This window comes from Macaca nemestrina, chromosome 7, assembly GCF_043159975.1.
Source record: "Macaca nemestrina isolate mMacNem1 chromosome 7, mMacNem.hap1, whole genome shotgun sequence".
Taxonomy (NCBI): domain Eukaryota; kingdom Metazoa; phylum Chordata; class Mammalia; order Primates; family Cercopithecidae; genus Macaca; species Macaca nemestrina.
This window is the reverse complement of record NC_092131.1, coordinates 167,319,081-167,336,149: the sequence shown is the minus strand read 5'-3', so window position 1 is coordinate 167,336,149 and position 17,069 is coordinate 167,319,081. Positions and strand designations below refer to the sequence as shown.

The 17,069-nt window shown below is 41.2% G+C and overlaps 1 protein-coding gene and 1 long non-coding RNA gene across 2 annotated transcripts; one reads left to right on the top strand and one right to left on the bottom strand.

Annotated features, from left to right (window-relative positions):
* Window positions 1–1,664: 1,664 nt before the first annotated feature.
* Window positions 1,665–8,197, top strand: LOC139355478 (uncharacterized). The gene is made up of 2 exons (XR_011606191.1): window positions 1,665–2,027; window positions 7,675–8,197. It is a non-coding gene; the product is annotated as an uncharacterized lncRNA (long non-coding RNA).
* A 3,577-nt stretch (window positions 8,198–11,774) lies between these two features.
* LOC105492919 (actin alpha cardiac muscle 1) lies at window positions 11,775–17,069 on the bottom strand. Its single transcript, XM_011760297.2, has 7 exons — window positions 17,006–17,069; window positions 16,205–16,355; window positions 14,773–15,097; window positions 13,934–14,095; window positions 13,614–13,805; window positions 12,673–12,854; window positions 11,775–12,115 (listed from the first exon to the last, which is right to left on the bottom strand). The coding sequence occupies exons 2-7, from the start codon at window positions 16,331–16,333 to the stop codon at window positions 11,972–11,974; spliced, it is 1,134 nt and encodes a 377-aa protein (XP_011758599.1). The 5' UTR covers window positions 16,334–16,355; window positions 17,006–17,069; the 3' UTR covers window positions 11,775–11,971.

The following is a 17,069-nucleotide window of genomic DNA, read 5'->3' as shown; positions in this document are numbered from 1 at the left end:
TTTTTTTTTTTTTTTTTTTTTTTTGAGGCAGAGTCTTACTCTGTAGTCCAGGATGGAGTGCTGTGGTGCAATATTGGTTAACTGCAACCTCCACCTCACAGGCTCAAGGGATCCTCCCACCTCAGCCTCTTGTAGCTGAGACCACAGGCACACCCCACCATGCCTGGCCAAATTTTTTATTTTTTATTTTTGTAGAGGTGAGGCAAGGTCTCACCATGTTGCCCAGGCTGGTCTTGAACTTCTGGACTCAAGTGATCTTCCCACCTTGGCCTCCCAAAGTGCTGGGATTACAGGCATGAGCCACCATGCCTGGTCCTGCAATTGATTTTTAAATTATTTGTATCATGCTTCATTCTCTTCCAGTTTTTATATATATATATATATTTATATATATAAATATATATATATACACATATATACATATATATATTATATATATACACATATATATGTATAATTTTTTATATCTTCTTATATATATCTTATAAAAAATATAATTTATATCTTATAAAAGATATAAATTTATATCTATAAAAAATATAAAATATTTTTTATAGAAAAAATATTAAAAAATACATATAAAAATATAAAAATATAAAAAATATAAAAAAATATTTAAAAAATATATATCTATAAAAGATATAAAAACCTATTTATATCTTATAAAAAATATAAATTTTTATATCTTCCCTATTAAGATGTATATTTAGAGCAAATACTCATCAAGTTCTTCTTGATGAATACTCCATCCCTACGAACGTACAGTTTTCTTTTTAAAAACTAGGATCCTTATAATTCAATGATGGAGCTCCCTTTTATGGATTAAAATCAAACCGGTTATTATAACACAATGGAATTGACGCTCTAGGGTAATGGATATAAAAGGGAATCTGGCTACTCTTTATTGTAAGATTTATACAGTTTTAAAATAAGTTCCTTCAATTTCAAAAAGAGACTCAAATGGTGTGAAAAGTCCTTTCTAAACTGAGAACTCAGAAAGCCAGTTTAGATTTCTTGAATAGACCCTGCGGTGTAAGGCCATGGTAATTATTAATGGAGCTCTTTAAACCCTGTATCATGTAGTCACACTTTCTTGCTTCATAAATTGATTTAGATCAATCTCTCCTTTGGAAGACAAAGAAGAATCTGACTCTACATTGTTGGTCTTTAGAGTATGTGCTACCTAAATTGTCTAGTTGCTCTTGGACTACATTGTTCCATAAGGATCTCCACTAACTAAACCATTCTGGACACAAATGCCAGAATTTGCCTTCTTTAAACATCATTCCAGTGGGCCACTTCTCAAAAAATGTCATCATTTCCTGAGTAAAAGCACATATTCTCTCATACGAAATCCAAATTTCCACACTTGTCTTTCAAATTCTTGCACATCACACACACACACACACACGTATGTACATTGTAATTATATTATATATACAGTATATAAATATATTTATTATAGTAATATTGTGATTATAAACTATTATTTTATTTATATAAATTTATAAGTGTATAAGTTTTACATGTAAATATAAACATATTATATAATTTTATTTATATAAAAATTTTACTATATTTTTAAACATTATTTTTATCTGTTCTCTACTTTCTAAATGATATTTCACTTCTGAATTCTAACAATCTGTATTACTTTTTAAAAATATAATTTCAACTTTTATTTTAGATTCAGGGGATACATGTGCAGGTTTGTTACTTGGGTATATTGTGTAGTGCTGAGATTTGGGGTACAATTCATCCTGTCATTCAGGTTGTGCATAGTATCTGACTGTTTTTCAAATGATCTCCCCTCCCTCCCTCCTTTTCTCCCTCCCTCCTTTGCTCCCTCCCTCTCTCTTCTAGTAGTTCCCAGTGTCTTGTGTTGACATCCTTATGTGCATGAGTATGCAATGTCCTTGAGAACAGGCAGTATTTGATTTTCTGTTCCTGCATTAATTCACTCAGGATAATGGCCTCCAGCTGCATCCATGTTGCTGCAAAGGACATTATCTCATTCTTTTTTATGGGTGAGTAGTATTCCATGACATATATATCCCACATTTTCTTCATCAAATCTGTCATTGATGGACATCTGGGTTGATTCCATGCCTTTGCTATTGTGAATAGTTCTGTGATGAACATATGCATGCATGTATCCTTTTGGTAGAATGATTTATTTTCTTTTGGATGTGTACCCAGTAATAAGATTGGTAGATCAAATGGTAGTTCTGTTTTAAGTTCTTTGAGAAATCTCCAAACTGCTTTCTGCAGTGACTGAACTAATATACATTCCCACCAGCAGTGTACAAGTGCTCCCTTTTCTCTGAAGCTTCACCAGCATCTGTAACTTTTGACTTTTTACTAATAGCCATTCTGACTGGCGTGAAATGGTATCTCATTATGGTTTTGATTTGTATTTCTCTGATGATTAGTGATGTTGAGCATTTTTTCATATGTTTGTTAGCTGCTTGTGTGCCGCCTTTTGAGAAGTGTCTGTTCATGTCTTTTGCCCATTTTTAATAGGGTTATTTGTTTTTTGCTTCTTCAATTGTTTAAGTTCTTTATATATTCTAGATATTAGACCTTTGTTGGATGCATAGTTTGAGAATATTTTCTCCTATCTGGTAGGTTGTCTGTTTACTCTGTTGATAGTTTCTTTGCTGTGCAGAAACTCTTTAATGTAATTAGGTCCCACGCATCATTGTTTTTGTTGCTATTGCTTTTGAGGACTTAGTCATAAATTATTTCCCAAGACCAATGTCCGGAATGGTGTTTCCTAGGTTTTCCTCTAGGATATTTGTATTTTGAGGTCTTACATTTAAATCTTTAATCCATCTTGAGTTAATTTTTATATATGGTGAAAGGTATGGGTTCAATTTTATTCTTCTGCACATGACTAGCCAGCTATCACAGCATCATTTATTGAATAGAGAGTCCTTTTCCTATTGCTTATTTTAGTCGACTTTGTCAAAGATCAGGTGGCTGTAGGTGTACAGCTTTATTTCTGGGTTCTCCATTCTGTTCCATTGCCCTATGTGTCTGTTTTTGTACCAGTACCATGCTGTTTTAATTACTGTAGCCTTATAGTATAATTTGAAGTCTGGTAATGTGATGCCTCCAGCTTTGTTCTTTTTGCTTAGGATTGCTTTGGCTGTTCAGGATCTCTTTTGGTTCCACATGAAGTTTAGAATAGTGTTTTCTGTTTCTGTGAAAAAATGGCACTGGTGATTTGATAGGAATAGCACTGAATCTGTAGATTGCTTTGGGTGGTATGATAACAATATTGATTCTTCCAATCCATGAATATGGAATGTTCTCCACTTGTTTGTGTAATCTATGATTTTTTTTCAGTAGTGTTTTGTAGTTCTCCTTTTAGAAAACTTTCATCTCTTTGTTTAGATGTATTCCTAGGTATTTTAATTTTTGTGACCATTGTGCATGGGATCGTATTCTTGATTTGGCTCTTGACCTGGCTGTTATTGGTGTGTAGAAATGATACTGATTTTTATACATTGAGTTTATATCCTGAAACTTTACCAAAGTTGTTTATCACTTCCAGGAGCCTTTTGGTGGAGTCTTTGGGGTTTTCAGGATATAGAATCATATCACCTATGAAGAGAGATCGTTAAGCTTCTTCTTTTCCCATTTGGATGTCTTTTATTTATTTCTGTTGCCTGATTGCTCTGGCTAGGACTTCCAGTACTATGTTGAATAATAGGAATTGTGAAAGTAGGCATTCTTGTCTTGTTTTAGTTCTCAAGGGGAAATGCTTTCAATTTTTGCCCATTCAGTATGATATTGGCTGGGGGTTTGTCATTGATGGCTCTTAGTATTTTGAGGTGTGTTCCTTCAGTGCCTAGTTTCTGGAGGGTTTTTAGTCATGAAGGGATTTTATATTTTACTGAAAGCTTTTTTTAAAATCTATTGAGATGATCTTATGATTTTTTATTTTAATTTTGTGTATGTAGTGAATCACATTTATTGATTTGCCTGTGTTGGACCAACCTTGCATCCCGAGAATGAAGCCTACTTGATCATGGGGAATTAACTTTTTGATGTGCTGTTGGATTTGGTAGTATTTTGCTGAGGATTTTTGCATCTATGTTTAGTGGGGATACTGGCTCGTAGTTTTCTTTTTTCATGTGTCTTTGCTAGATTTTGGTATCAGGGTGGTGCTAGCTTCACAGAATGAGTTAGGGAGGAGTCCTTCTTTCCTCCATTTTTGGGAATAGTTTCAGTCTGATCTGGTAGAATTTGGCTACAGCTTGCTAAACTCCCTAATAATAAGAGCTACCAGACCTCTCCTAACTGATTTACAACCCAGATCACTACAACTCTGACGGGGCACAGGACCAGCCTTATAAACATCCTTTTCAACTGCAGACCACAAACCAGTTTCTGCCAGCATATAAAGGTTATATGCAAACTGTCTTTGTGTCCTATAGTTCACCTTTTGGTGTAAACAGCCAAATTTCACTTCATTTTAATGCTAAAACCCTGCCCCAAAGTGAACATGGGATGTATGTTACATATGTGTTTATCCATTGTGCATATCTTGGCTCCCCTCATAAATATAGATAGCTTCCCCACACACCTGCTAAATGTGTATGACATGGTTGTGTAATATGGACTGTGTGGGTCATAAAACCCAACTTGCCCTTTCCTTCCTTGAAGACAGAGTACCTTTGTTCCAGACTGGAGTCTATTTCTTCCTGGTTTGCAAACTGACATCTGCAATAAAGCTCTCCTTTCTACTATGTAGCCATCCTGGTGGTATTTGAGATGACAGCCCTTACCCACTGTACCCTAATCCTTCCCACTTGTTTGAAGATGTCTAAAATCCTACCTAGTCATTTCATTCATTTGAAGTATAATGCAGACTCCAGTAGGTGTGATCATGTAGGCTGTTCTCTACTCAAACTGAACTTTGAATATGTTTCTAATACTTCCCAGAGTTAAAGGAAAACAGATACAATATATATGTAGGTGGTGTTCCACCAAAATGCCTGCATAATACAGGAACAACTTATCCACATGCACATACAACTCTTACTCAAGAGGTACGTTCAGGCATTCTTGTTTTTTCCCTGAGCTGTAGCAGCTCCATGTTCTTGTTTCTCTTGGCAACTTTTTGCCTTCTTTGCTTTCTCAACCCATCTTGGCCACCATCTGCTATGTGTCAGTTCCAGAGACCACAAAGAACTAACAGCACCACCTGTGCTTCTTAGTTCCAGCTAAAGAGAGAAAAAAATGTCTGATTGGTTGCTGGTGCTTAGCTATACAAGTCCTCATGTCAGACATATTCCCCTCTGGTTCCATTAGTCCTGGGGCCATTCATGAAACAAACTTGTTTGCCTAGGGCCATTCCTTCAGGAGGAGTTACATGAGTAAATCTGTGTGGGAGAGATGGGTACAGTTCATTTATAAGGGGGAACTGAAGAGATAGAGAATTCAGAATGCCTGCTGTTCCTGATGGTTTTGCAGTTCTAAATTCCCATTTCCTATGAAGTCTAACTCTATATCCTCAGATTTTAGGAGTTCCTCTATATCTCTTTAATAAACTCCTTTCCTAACTTAACTCCCTAGTTTGAGGAGAGTTCTGTTCCTCGAGACTGAGAGCATTGACCAGGATCTAGAGCCAAAGAACATGAAACCCAAATCCCTAAAAACACAGAAGAAATTCCATGAGGCAGAGGCATGGCACAAAGCCAGGGAGTTGAGTGGGAGTAGGAGTGGGTACAGTGTTTCTCCCTAAGTGCCTGCTCCTGTACAGATCCGGCTGGCAGGAAAAGGAGTTAGTTGGAAGTCTTGGCTTGTGGAATCAAATTCTCTCATGTCAACTTATTTAGACAATAGTGAATCTACTTGTCCATCTATGCTGATTCCTTAGATACAAAGGGAAAAGAGGAAAGGCCAGACTCTTGAATGTGGATGAGAAGGGGATGGGGAGAATAATGGGAGTTGAAGAGCAAAGAAAAACAGCGGGCAAATCCTTTTCGCATGGCCATCAGCCCAACCCTCTGTTCATTGTTCTCACCTGTATTATGTGTGGGAGCACACACTCACGTGCACACACATAGCTGCTGCTCCTCCTGCCCACACTATGACTCTCTGTAATTTGTCTTCAGGTCTCCAAGAAAGAGACTTTGTGTTCCTCTTTGCCTTCCTTCACATCCTGTTGTAAATGCCCTTTAATGGTTTTCTCCCGACTCAGCTTTCTATTCCTTCATGTTTCCTATTCATTTTTCCTATTCTCAAGAGAAACTCAACATAGAGAAACCATAACAATGTGATTTGAAGAGACTTCTGTAGCCCACCTCTGCCCCTCTCCATCACCTCCCAACCCAGTCTCCAAAGTTCATGCTAAAAACAGGGAAATGGGGAAGGAAGGAGAGTTAACTAGTTGAAATAATTCAGCTCGTACTGGGCATGGTGCTGAGTGTCTTAAGCACATTTTGTTCCATTCTCATGACAACTCTGAGAACATGATTTTAATTAGCTCTTCTTTCCTGAAGAAGCTAGGTGATTTAAAGACCACTCAACTCATCAGTGGCAGAACTAGGATTTAAACTCAAATCTTTTTGACCCAACGCCCATGCAACATCAATCCTTTGGGCAGTCTAATAAGAAACTATATGTAGAAAACTTTTGTTAAATTATGCTTGTGTTCTGGCAGGGAGAGCTGTTCGAGCATTCCCTTGGGAACATAGTTTAGGTAACAGATTGCTTAATTGGCACAGTCTGCTCTTTTAAGGATGCAGGTAAACGATGGATGATATGGTTTGGATCTGTGTCCCCACCAAATCTTATGTTGGAGGGCCTGGTGGGAGGTGATTTGATCATGGAGGCAAATTTCTCATGAATGGTTTGGCACCATTCCCTTGGTACTGTCCTCACGTTAGTGACTGAGTTCTCATGAGATCTGGTCATTTAAAAGTGTGTGGCCCCTCCCTGCCCCTAGCTCCTGCTCCCACCATGTGAGATGCCTCACTCCCCTTTTGCCTTCTGTCATGATTGCAAGCTTCCTGAGGCCTCCTCAGAAGCAGAAGCTACTATGCTTCTTTTACAGTCTGCAGAACCATGAGTCAATCAAGCATCTTTCCTTTATAAACTACCCAGTCTCAGGTATTTCTTTATAACAATGTGAGAATGGACTAATATAACAGGTAAGTTTCAATTTGTAACTGGAGCGATAGGGAGAATGTCCCAGATGGCCAGCATTTGGTGGAAGACACTGGAAAAGAAGTCTAACGTGTATATCCTAGAGTTCAAGAGGCCTTAGGAGAATACTATTTTGCCTAAGGCAGATTTGCTCTTAAATTTCCTACATGATGCCTGTTTTACCATATCCTGACCTCCATGATGCCTCCAGGCCACTTGCAGTAATAGTTCCAAAGTCATCTTCCTGTGTTAAACACTTACCCTGTTGACCCAATTCCTTGCTTACAGTTGACTCTAGAGTTTGCATCTCATCTACTATTTAAGCCCTCTTTTAATTCCGCTTTACTTCAGCCTTCCCTTGGGGTCGTTTTCTTTCTGTCTCCTCTCTTTAGTCCTGACTTCCATGGAAGTTACAGTAAAACAATGCAGGAAAATAAGCAGACAATGTTGCTGAAGGACATGCAGGCCACTCCTACTTAACTCTCAGCTGACCCAGCTCCCCTTCACTTCCAGCCTCAACCAGGGAGGGAAGGCACCCCAGAGCCACAAGAACTCAGAGAACTATAGTTGAAATGAAGCTCTTTATCCTCCGAGTCAACCTTTCTTGCATCTATTGCACCCAGGGCTAATGAATGAACTTCAAAGAATGGCTCCTAACATCAAGTTCATCAGTGACCAGAGGTGTACTTTTGCAACCTCCCCAGGAGCTTTGTTTTGGATGTCTTCCTACCATGAGTTTGGTTACCATAGCAACAGCCAGAGAAGCTCTGCTTGGAAGAGAGATTTCTTGTATAATGAGCCTGGAAGACCTTAAGGTGAACATAGACAACTTTTGCTGTTTTAGGCCTAAAAGACCCAATTTTTTTTCCTTCCCTATTAGTTACTGGTATATATTTATAGCATTTGTATCACATTAACCATAAAATGAATCTGACTTATTATTTCCTTTTAAAAATCCAGATAGTCTGATCGTATAGAGATCACTGGGTTCCTGAGTCCTGAGGCCACACTGGAATATATTATCCAAAAACTCTCAGTCTTGTCTCCTAGTTTTGTTTGCATGAAGTCATTGCTCTTCTCAAGTCCTTCTCAGGACCTGCCAAATCAAAACTCCTGAGCTGGAAGGTGGGAGCCATCCAACAATCAGTTCTTCCCCTATAAGCCACCAGAATTTTCTCCTCCTCTAGCTCATTGGGTATGGCGTTTGCACTATTTTGTCCTCTTCCTTTGGAGAATCACCCCTCCCCTGAGTTATTAAATAGTTATTAAATATTAAATATTATTAAATAGTTATTGATCAACCCCTGTGGTAAGAATGGTATGACTCGGTTCCTAAGACTGACCAGGCTCAGGCTCTTTCCTGGGGCTTCTGCCAGTACTATATGGGAAGGTATTCTTTTGTCTCAGAGGCTGCTAAGCTGGTAAATCCTATATCACCTATAGGATGGTGGAGAAATCGTATATTAGTCTGCCAAGGCTGCCATAACAGAATACCATAGACTGGGTGGCTATATTAGTCTGTTTTCATGCTGCTAATAAAGACATACCTGAGAGTGGGCAATTTATAAGGGAAAGAGGTTTAATTGACTCACAGTTCAGCATGGCTGGGGAGGTCTCAGGAAACTTACAATCATGGTGGAAGTGGAAGCAAACACATCCTTCTCTATGTGATGGCCAGAAGGAGAAGTGCCGAGAAAAAGGGGGAAAAGCCCCTTATGAATCTATCAGATCTCATGAGCACTCACTCACTATCATGAGAATACCATGAGGGTAACTGCCCCCATGATTCAATTACCTCCCACTGGGTCCCTCCACGATATGTGGGGATTATGGGAACCACAATTCAAGATGAGATTTGGGTGAGGACACAACCAAACCATATCAGTGGCTTAAAAAAACAGACATTTACTTCTCACAGTTCTGGGGGCTGGATGTCTAAGATCAAGGTGTCAGTAGGCTTCTTTCCTCAGCTTACAGATGGGTCCACTTCTGGCTCTGCCCTCACGTGGCTTTTCCTCTGTGCTCGCACTCTTGGTGTCTCTTCTCCCTCTTAGAAGAACACCAGTCCTATTGGATTAGGGCCCCACACTTATGACTTCATTTAACCTTCATCACTTTCTTAAGGCCTTGTCTGCAAATACAGTCATATTGGGAGTTAGGGCTTCATATGAGTTTTGAGGGAACACAATTCAGACCATAATAAATTCTATGGGAGAATAAATTCTAAGAAAGAAAGGTGGAGACCCAGTCACATTGTTCACATTGTATCTCTGGATACAATAAATCAGCCCTACCCCTCGAAATATTTTATTTTCTTCAGTAATATTTCTTTTCTCTCCACTGCACTCGCTTAAATATTTAAACACATTTACATAATGGTCATTGTTTAGTCAAAATAAGTGAAGAAATGGTATTAGAAACTGCAAATAATACTTCATTATAAATTAAGAAGAAATATAATTTATATAGTTCTTTGTTTATTGCACTTTATCCAAAGACATAGGCACTATCCACATCTTAGTTATTGTGTACATATGAAGATCACCTTAAGCAGACACTTTTGTCTTTAGTACCTTCCTTAAGCGCAATTTTTAAGATTCAATTGTTCTAATAATTTATACCCTATAATCAAGCAGAGATGAGAAGACCTCAAAATTCAACAAGAATCTGGGTGCTTACCTCTTCTGATACAAATATCAGAAGCTGATTCTCAAAGCTTCTACTTTTACATAGAAGTAAAAATATCCACTCCGTTTCTAATCACAAATGGAAAGAGCCAGAGGTGATACCCCAGCCAATCGTCTACAGTTAAAGCATTAATACTGTGTTCGGAGGATACAATTCATAATATTTATGCGCTCATTTGTACGGAGGAGAAGAAAGAGACACAAAAACTAGTGAAATCATACCTCCCCATCCATGGCTTTTAAGCCAATTCATCTGTGCTATAGGATACAATGGGGTGGCGGGGGCGGGGAGTGGATCGACAATAATGTTTACACCTTATCTAAAGAAATAGTCATATTGGGAGTTAGGGCTTCATATGAATATAATGCCCTAACATAATGCCAACAAATTAATGTATTGTTTAGCCTTTATTGCATAGAAGGCCTTCCATTTGGACATGCTAGATACAGAACTCTAAACTCTAAGCTTTTTAATCACAGAAAGTGTGCTCTCATCCATCTTTGTGTCTCCTGCCCTTAATACTATGCCCAACCCAGAATCAGGGATCAAAAGATATTTTTGGTATGAAAGGGCATAAAGACACACATATGACCTTGAATGACAGTGGCAATGTGTTACAATTTATTAAAGATGTCTACTGAGTCCAGAGTACTGCAAATATTGAACCCAAATTCTCAAAAGGCATGTGATAGAATGGGGTTACCCTTGATAAACTGTAACTAAAGTTAGAAAGATTATTTTAGAAACACCATCAGGGTAGATGTCAGAAAATCTGAGTTCCTGTCTTGCATATTCCACCAATAAAGTTTATAATATTGCACCAGTTGCTTAATCTATGTGTCTTGAATCCTCATCAATAAAGCTCAATTAAGTTCATTCAAACATTTGTGTGAATGCTAACAATTCACTGGCAATTAATTTGAAAACAAAAATCTGTAAGGCTTCTGCAATCTAGTTGAAATCTACCTTTCCCAGTGGATTTTCTAAAATTAATCAGCACCTACCAGCCTGTCCCATGTCTTATATCCTGGCTTCTGCCACACTTCCTTCTGCTGAGATGTTCTCTCTGCTCTTCTCACCTCCCGAATTCCTGACCATTCTTTAAGACTCAGACCCACATACATCTCCTTAAAGCCTCCAGGCCCACACGCACTAGGGGATTATGTGTAGGTGTGTGAACTCCTTGAGGATGGAACACCTTCAATTCTTTTCAACACTGCCCCAAGCAGCCTTCCCACCATACAGGGAGCAAAGCAAATACTGTGGCTCTCGCCTCCCCTTGTTCCCTCAGGACCTCGCAGCCTTCAGTTCACTCAACCCAAGATCTCAAGTTTTCAAAGAAATGAAGAGCTTGAAGGCTTCTGTCTTGCAAGTTAGTCACTGATGAGGCAGAAGTGTTTGGCTCCTGCTTCCTCACGTTTGTTTTGCACACACACAATGGTCTTGATACATTTAGTGGGTATTTGCAACGGGATGTGGCTGGCCCAACAGTCAGCCAACCTTCATGTTTTTCATAGCCCCCAGGAAGTCAACTGAAGAGTTCAAAGAATTGAGAAGTTAAGCCAATTTACTTAAAATAATGTTTGACTTTCTCTGTCAATATATATGTGTATTTTCTGCAAGGTTACAAAAACTGGAACATACATTAAAACAACAATTTTCAGTGGCATCTGCAGCAACTAATTCTAGAGAATTGTCTTATTCAATAGCTTTTCTTACTTATATGGAACTAAACCTTAATCTGCTTTTCAGATATGAAATATATTCATGATTCTGTCTCAAAATATGAAATCAAAAGTTAGTATTATAACTCCCAGCTAACTGTCATATTAATTCATCTGGATGAATTTTGTGGTACTGAACTCTGACAATGCTCAGTGTGTCAAAGCAAACACCTGCCCCGTCCCACGCCTACCACAAAAACAAACGAGAGGCCTTTATAGGTTGCAAGTCCTGGTCTGGTTTATTTATAAAGCAATAAATATTAGAAGCACAAACAAATTGCACGTGTGTAAACAAACTGTACAATGATTGATGAAAGATGAGGGAAGGTGGTTCGGAAGACTCCAAGAAGCATAATAGCATCATCCTGACTGGAAGGTAGATAGAGAGAGAAGGCACCTTAGAAGCATTTGCGGTGGACAATGGAAGGGCCTGCCTCATCGTACTCTTGCTTGCTAATCCACATCTGCTGGAAGGTGGACAGAGAGGCCAGGATGGAGCCCCCAATCCAGACAGAGTATTTACGCTCAGGGGGAGCAATAATCTGCAGAAAGAAAACAAAAACTTCGAGTGAACTCTGAAGTTCCAAGCAAGGGAGCAAATAACATGTTGGGAGGGTTCACAGAAAAAAAACATTAGATACTAATTCGCTACAATGTGGGATATGTCATACCACAAAATAATGTGGCCAATCAAGTTATATGAACTCACCTCTATTTCATCATTTCTATTATTAAAGATATATTCTATTATTAAAATGGAATTTCTCCACTTATCTAGAGTATAATTTGGCAACAAGCTAAATATATAGTGGAGGCTAGCCCAAAAGTTGGGGCTTTAAAAATGTATTCAAAGATTTTGTTGCGTGTATGTGTGTCTTTTTTGGTCAAAGATTTATTTTTATTCACTGCTTAAAAGCATTTTGGAAGTTACCTATCTTGGGAAAAGTGCTAAGAAAATCAGAAAAAGTGGTAGAAAAACTAATAGGTAAAGTTTGTAGGAGACAGGAAACTGAGTATGAGGGGAAAAGGAATTAGGAACGTAATTCTGCTTAGAATACCAAGACTTGCCTTGGATCTCCCACTCACAAAAGTTCTTTACCTTAATCTTCATGGTGCTAGGAGCCAGGGCAGTGATTTCCTTCTGCATACGATCAGCAATACCAGGGTACATAGTGGTGCCTCCAGATAAGACATTGTTGGCATACAGGTCCTTGCGGATATCAATGTCACACTTCATGATGCTATTGTAAGTTGTTTCATGGATGCCAGCAGATTCCATACCTAGGAACAAGTCACACACACACACACACACATCACAGTGCATTCGGGTCAAGGTAGGGGGAAGAGAACAGGACTTCTTTGTGTGGGTGAGCTGTCACCATTTGTCTCTGAAACATGTTGCCCTATAAGACACACTGCAGGGTGCAATGGATGCCTCACAGTTAATCCAAAATACAATGCCAAGAAAGGAGCAACTGTGCTTAGCACCTGTTTCGTGTAAACACCTCCTGAAACTATCAGATGTATGAAGATGTATTGGAAAAGGAAAAGATACATGTTTAAACTTACAATGAATGTGATTTTATGGACTTAAATCAGATCCTGACAAAGTTCCTCGTGGAAAGCATTGCTTAGGAAGGATATTTGTTGACATACCAGTGTCCAGTTATTAATATGAGTAGGAATGTTATTGCATTTAATGATGAGTAACTTGGAAAATCCAGCTACTTGGTAATGAAACTTACTGGAATAAGTCAGCTCTTGTGAAATAGCCCTTTTCCTGCAGATATGTGATATTCAGTTACTACTCTGTGTCATCCTTTATTTTGAGATGAACTCAGTGTGTCATCCTTTATATCACTAGAGCAGAACATAGACTTTCCCTTTAATGAGCCATCAGGACTTGAGGTTGAGCTGTGTGGGAGTCCAAACTTTGACTTCTTTTAACTCAAGAGCTTCTTGAGCCTTCTAGATTTCACTCTGGGAGACCCTAAGATTTCCAGGGAAAATCGTGCCTCTGCACCAGACCCTACAACTCACCAATGAAGGAGGGCTGGAAGAGCGTCTCAGGACAGCGGAAGCGCTCATTGCCAATAGTGATGACTTGGCCATCAGGCAGTTCATAGCTCTTCTCCAGGGAGGAGGAAGAGGCAGCTGTGGCCATCTCATTCTCAAAATCCAGGGCGACATAGCACAGCTTCTCCTTAATGTCACGGACAATTTCACGTTCAGCTGCAGAAATAAAGAGTATCACAGTCATGCTCTGCAGCAAGAAGTCAACTGTCGGGAGGTAGGTGGATTCAGTGAGGGAGGAAGAAAGCAGACCCACACTGTGGCAGATGAGACACACACACACTCACCAGTGGTGACAAAGGAGTAGCCACGCTCAGTGAGGATCTTCATGAGGTAGTCAGTGAGGTCCCGACCAGCCAGATCCAGACGCATGATGGCATGGGGCAAAGCGTAGCCCTCGTAGATGGGGACATTGTGAGTTACACCATCCCCAGAGTCCAGAACAATGCCTGCCCAGGGAAGCAGACAAGAACAAGGTAAATTCCTGAGGACAACACCACTGCTTTAGCCATGGCAAAGCCTGCTTCCAATCTTGGCTAAGAGATGCTAGCAATGGGCATTGATCCAGATGAAATTAGATTCCTTACACACAAAGAATAAAAATGAGCATCATGGATACTAAATCTGAAGAAAACTGCAGCTCATCCTTTTAACTATTATAGTAGAGAAAATTCCCAGGGACACTTTCAAATGACCATCCTTCTTATCAGCCATGAGCGCACATTATGTAAGCACCCAAGTGTGTTTTTCTTTGCTCCTATTGAACTTACATCTTTCTCTCTCTTTTGACTCAGACCCCACAGGGAATGTATTCTCCTTGGGGATGCTTGCCCAGGTGATATGATGGTTTAAACACATAACAATGACTGCTGCACTCCAAGTTGCTACATTGCACTGAGCTTTAAATAAGGGAAGGACCTAACTCCACAAGCTATCAGCTCCCACAGTAAGTGTGCTCTGAATCTAACCTCAGGGCACTATTGTTGCCTCTCTCTCTTAGCACAGACCTTGCTAGGGAATGGGAGGAAAGGAATTATCCCTTTTTCAATTGGGGGATCTGATTCACAGCAAGGTCGGTGACTTGGGAATGTGATTAGTCAGTAACTGTCCCCAGAGCCCTGCATACCTGTGGTGCGGCCAGAAGCATACAGGGATAGCACTGCCTGGATGGCCACATACATGGCAGGGACATTGAAGGTCTCAAACATGATCTGAGTCATCTTCTCCCGGTTGGCCTTGGGGTTCAGCGGGGCCTCTGTGAGCAGGGTGGGGTGCTCCTCGGGAGCCACCCGGAGCTCGTTGTAGAAGGTGTGGTGCCAGATCTTCTCCATGTCGTCCCAGTTGGTGATGATACCGTGCTCGATGGGGTACTTCAGGGTCAGGATGCCTCGCTTGCTCTGGGCTTCATCACCTACATAGGAGTCCTTCTGACCCATACCCACCATAACTCCCTATGAGAAGGAAAAAATGAGAAAATCATGCCCTCGCCATGTCAAGAATATAATCAGTGTCTTGTCCATTTATATCTAACTGCCCAAGTCAAGGAACATATTTAAATACCAGAAATAATAAGCAATAGGATTTTATCCCAATTTAGAAGAATTATTTAAAAATCAGTCTTTTACCTTCTCCCCACTCCCCCAAAGATGTATAATTCTATTGTTGAGAATAGAACTCAGGAGAGAATGAAGCTGTTTCACTGAAGAAGCAGAGCCTCACCTCACCTTAAAAATATCATATGCCTTCATTAAATTATTAAGCTCATCACCCATGTCAACTGGGATATAGATGACTGCATTTTGGAATGACTGAATTAATGACACATTGTATTTCTCCTAAGAAAAAGATTTTGACATTCAAGTGAACACATAATGATGGGCTGCTATGCCATCCTCACTCCAACAGTGAAATTCAGCCTGTCCAGAGCTGTCCTGGAGTCATTCGTCAGCTCTGAGAACTAAGCTCTCCTCCTTGGCAGCCTGTCTGGCCAGGCATGTGACAAACCCAGAGAGCATGGCATTTCTTTTAATAAACGAGGTGGTATGTCGCTATCACCATGGCACTTGCTGCCTCTGTCATGCCTGGCTTCTAAAAATGCAGCAGCCAGGAAGGAGATAGATTACACCTTTGGGGAACCCTGTAAACTGGCTGCGAACATGAGAGAGGAATGTGGATTGGGTCCTGGTCGGTTGGGAGAGGTTATATTGTTAGAAGTTTTAAACAGGACTGAAAAGAGAGGACAAGGAAGAAAATGAAGTGTATAAGGCAGAGGAGACACTAAGGACTCAAAGTCCAAAAGGCCGTAAGTGGAGAGAAACTGGTGGCCTTCACACCCGGGAGTGCCACCCTTTGAGAGGCCTGCCACTCAGGTGTACATTTCTCAGTGTGTTGGGGTTTGGGGGGGTATTGCTTGCCTTGGCTTGGATTTGAAGTGGATCCGCCTTTTCTAAATTGGGCCTAAAGAGTTCATCGAACAAGAGGGTCAGGTGAGAGCCATTTCCTAGATCGCTGGACTGAAAGGGTCACAAGTGGGACTGGGGGCTCCGCGGGAAGTTTACCTGGTGCCGCGGGCGGCCCACGATGGACGGGAAGACAGCGCGGGGCGCGTCATCGCCCGCAAAGCCGGCCTTCACCAGCCCAGAGCCGTTGTCGCACACCAGGGCGGTGGTCTCCTCGTCGTCACACATCTTGGCACAGCTTCAGGGGGTTCTGCAGGTTGAGGAGGAGAGGCGGACCACGCTCAGCTGCCTGTGCAGCTGGCCTTCTCCGCACCCAGAGGAGGGGACAGAGTAGAAGGGGGTTTGTGGGGACTGGACAGGGGGTTGGGCGGGGAACACTCCTGCCACCTCCCTTCCCCTCGAGTCAAAAAAGGGAGGGAAGAAACCGCGGAAGAGACTGGGGACAGAGAAGGGCAGAGGAATCCACCCAGGCTCCCTGGCCAGGAGTTCCACCTAGGGTGCCAGGTGCAAGGAGGGACCCATGAAACTCAGCCCCTTAGTCCTCCCCAGCCCTTTAACTTTCTTCCTTTTCACCAACTGGGAGCACGATCTCCAGCCCTGTCCGTATCGCCATGCCTGTGCCCCAGATGGAGGGGAAAGCACGACCCTTGGGGAGCCACAAAATTCCCCTTCTTAGAGCCCTTGCGAGGTCCTGCGAGGACCGACGCCCAGGACAAAATAAGCTAGAACCAAATAAAAAAGTGTGGGCTTAAAAAAAAAAAAAGGGAGTCGTAGAGCGGCAGGAGCCGGGGCGCTGGCTGAGGACCGGCCGAGCGGGCCAGGTAGCGGCGCGGGGCTGGAGTCCGGCGCGGCCCGCGGACCTGGCGAGAAGTGAGCGCGCAAGGCCGGGCGCTGACTCACCGTCGGCGGGGCGGGTCGGCTCGGCTCGGCTCGGCTCAGCTCGGCTCGGGCGGCGGCGGGCTCT

What these genes read in the sequence shown, in the direction of transcription:
- LOC105492919 (XM_011760297.2), bottom strand. Translation starts at nt 16,333, where the DNA reads ATGTGTGACGACGAGGAGACCACCGCCCTGGTGTGCGACAACGGCTCT. An exon ending in TGGGCCGCCCGCGGCACCAG is followed by an intron (nt 15,098 to 16,204) that starts GTAAACTTCCCG and finishes TCCTTCTCATAG; the next exon opens with GGAGTTATGGTGGGTATGGG. An exon ending in CTAGCACCATGAAGATTAAG is followed by an intron (nt 12,116 to 12,672) that starts GTAAAGAACTTT and finishes TTCTTTCTGCAG; the next exon opens with ATTATTGCTCCCCCTGAGCG.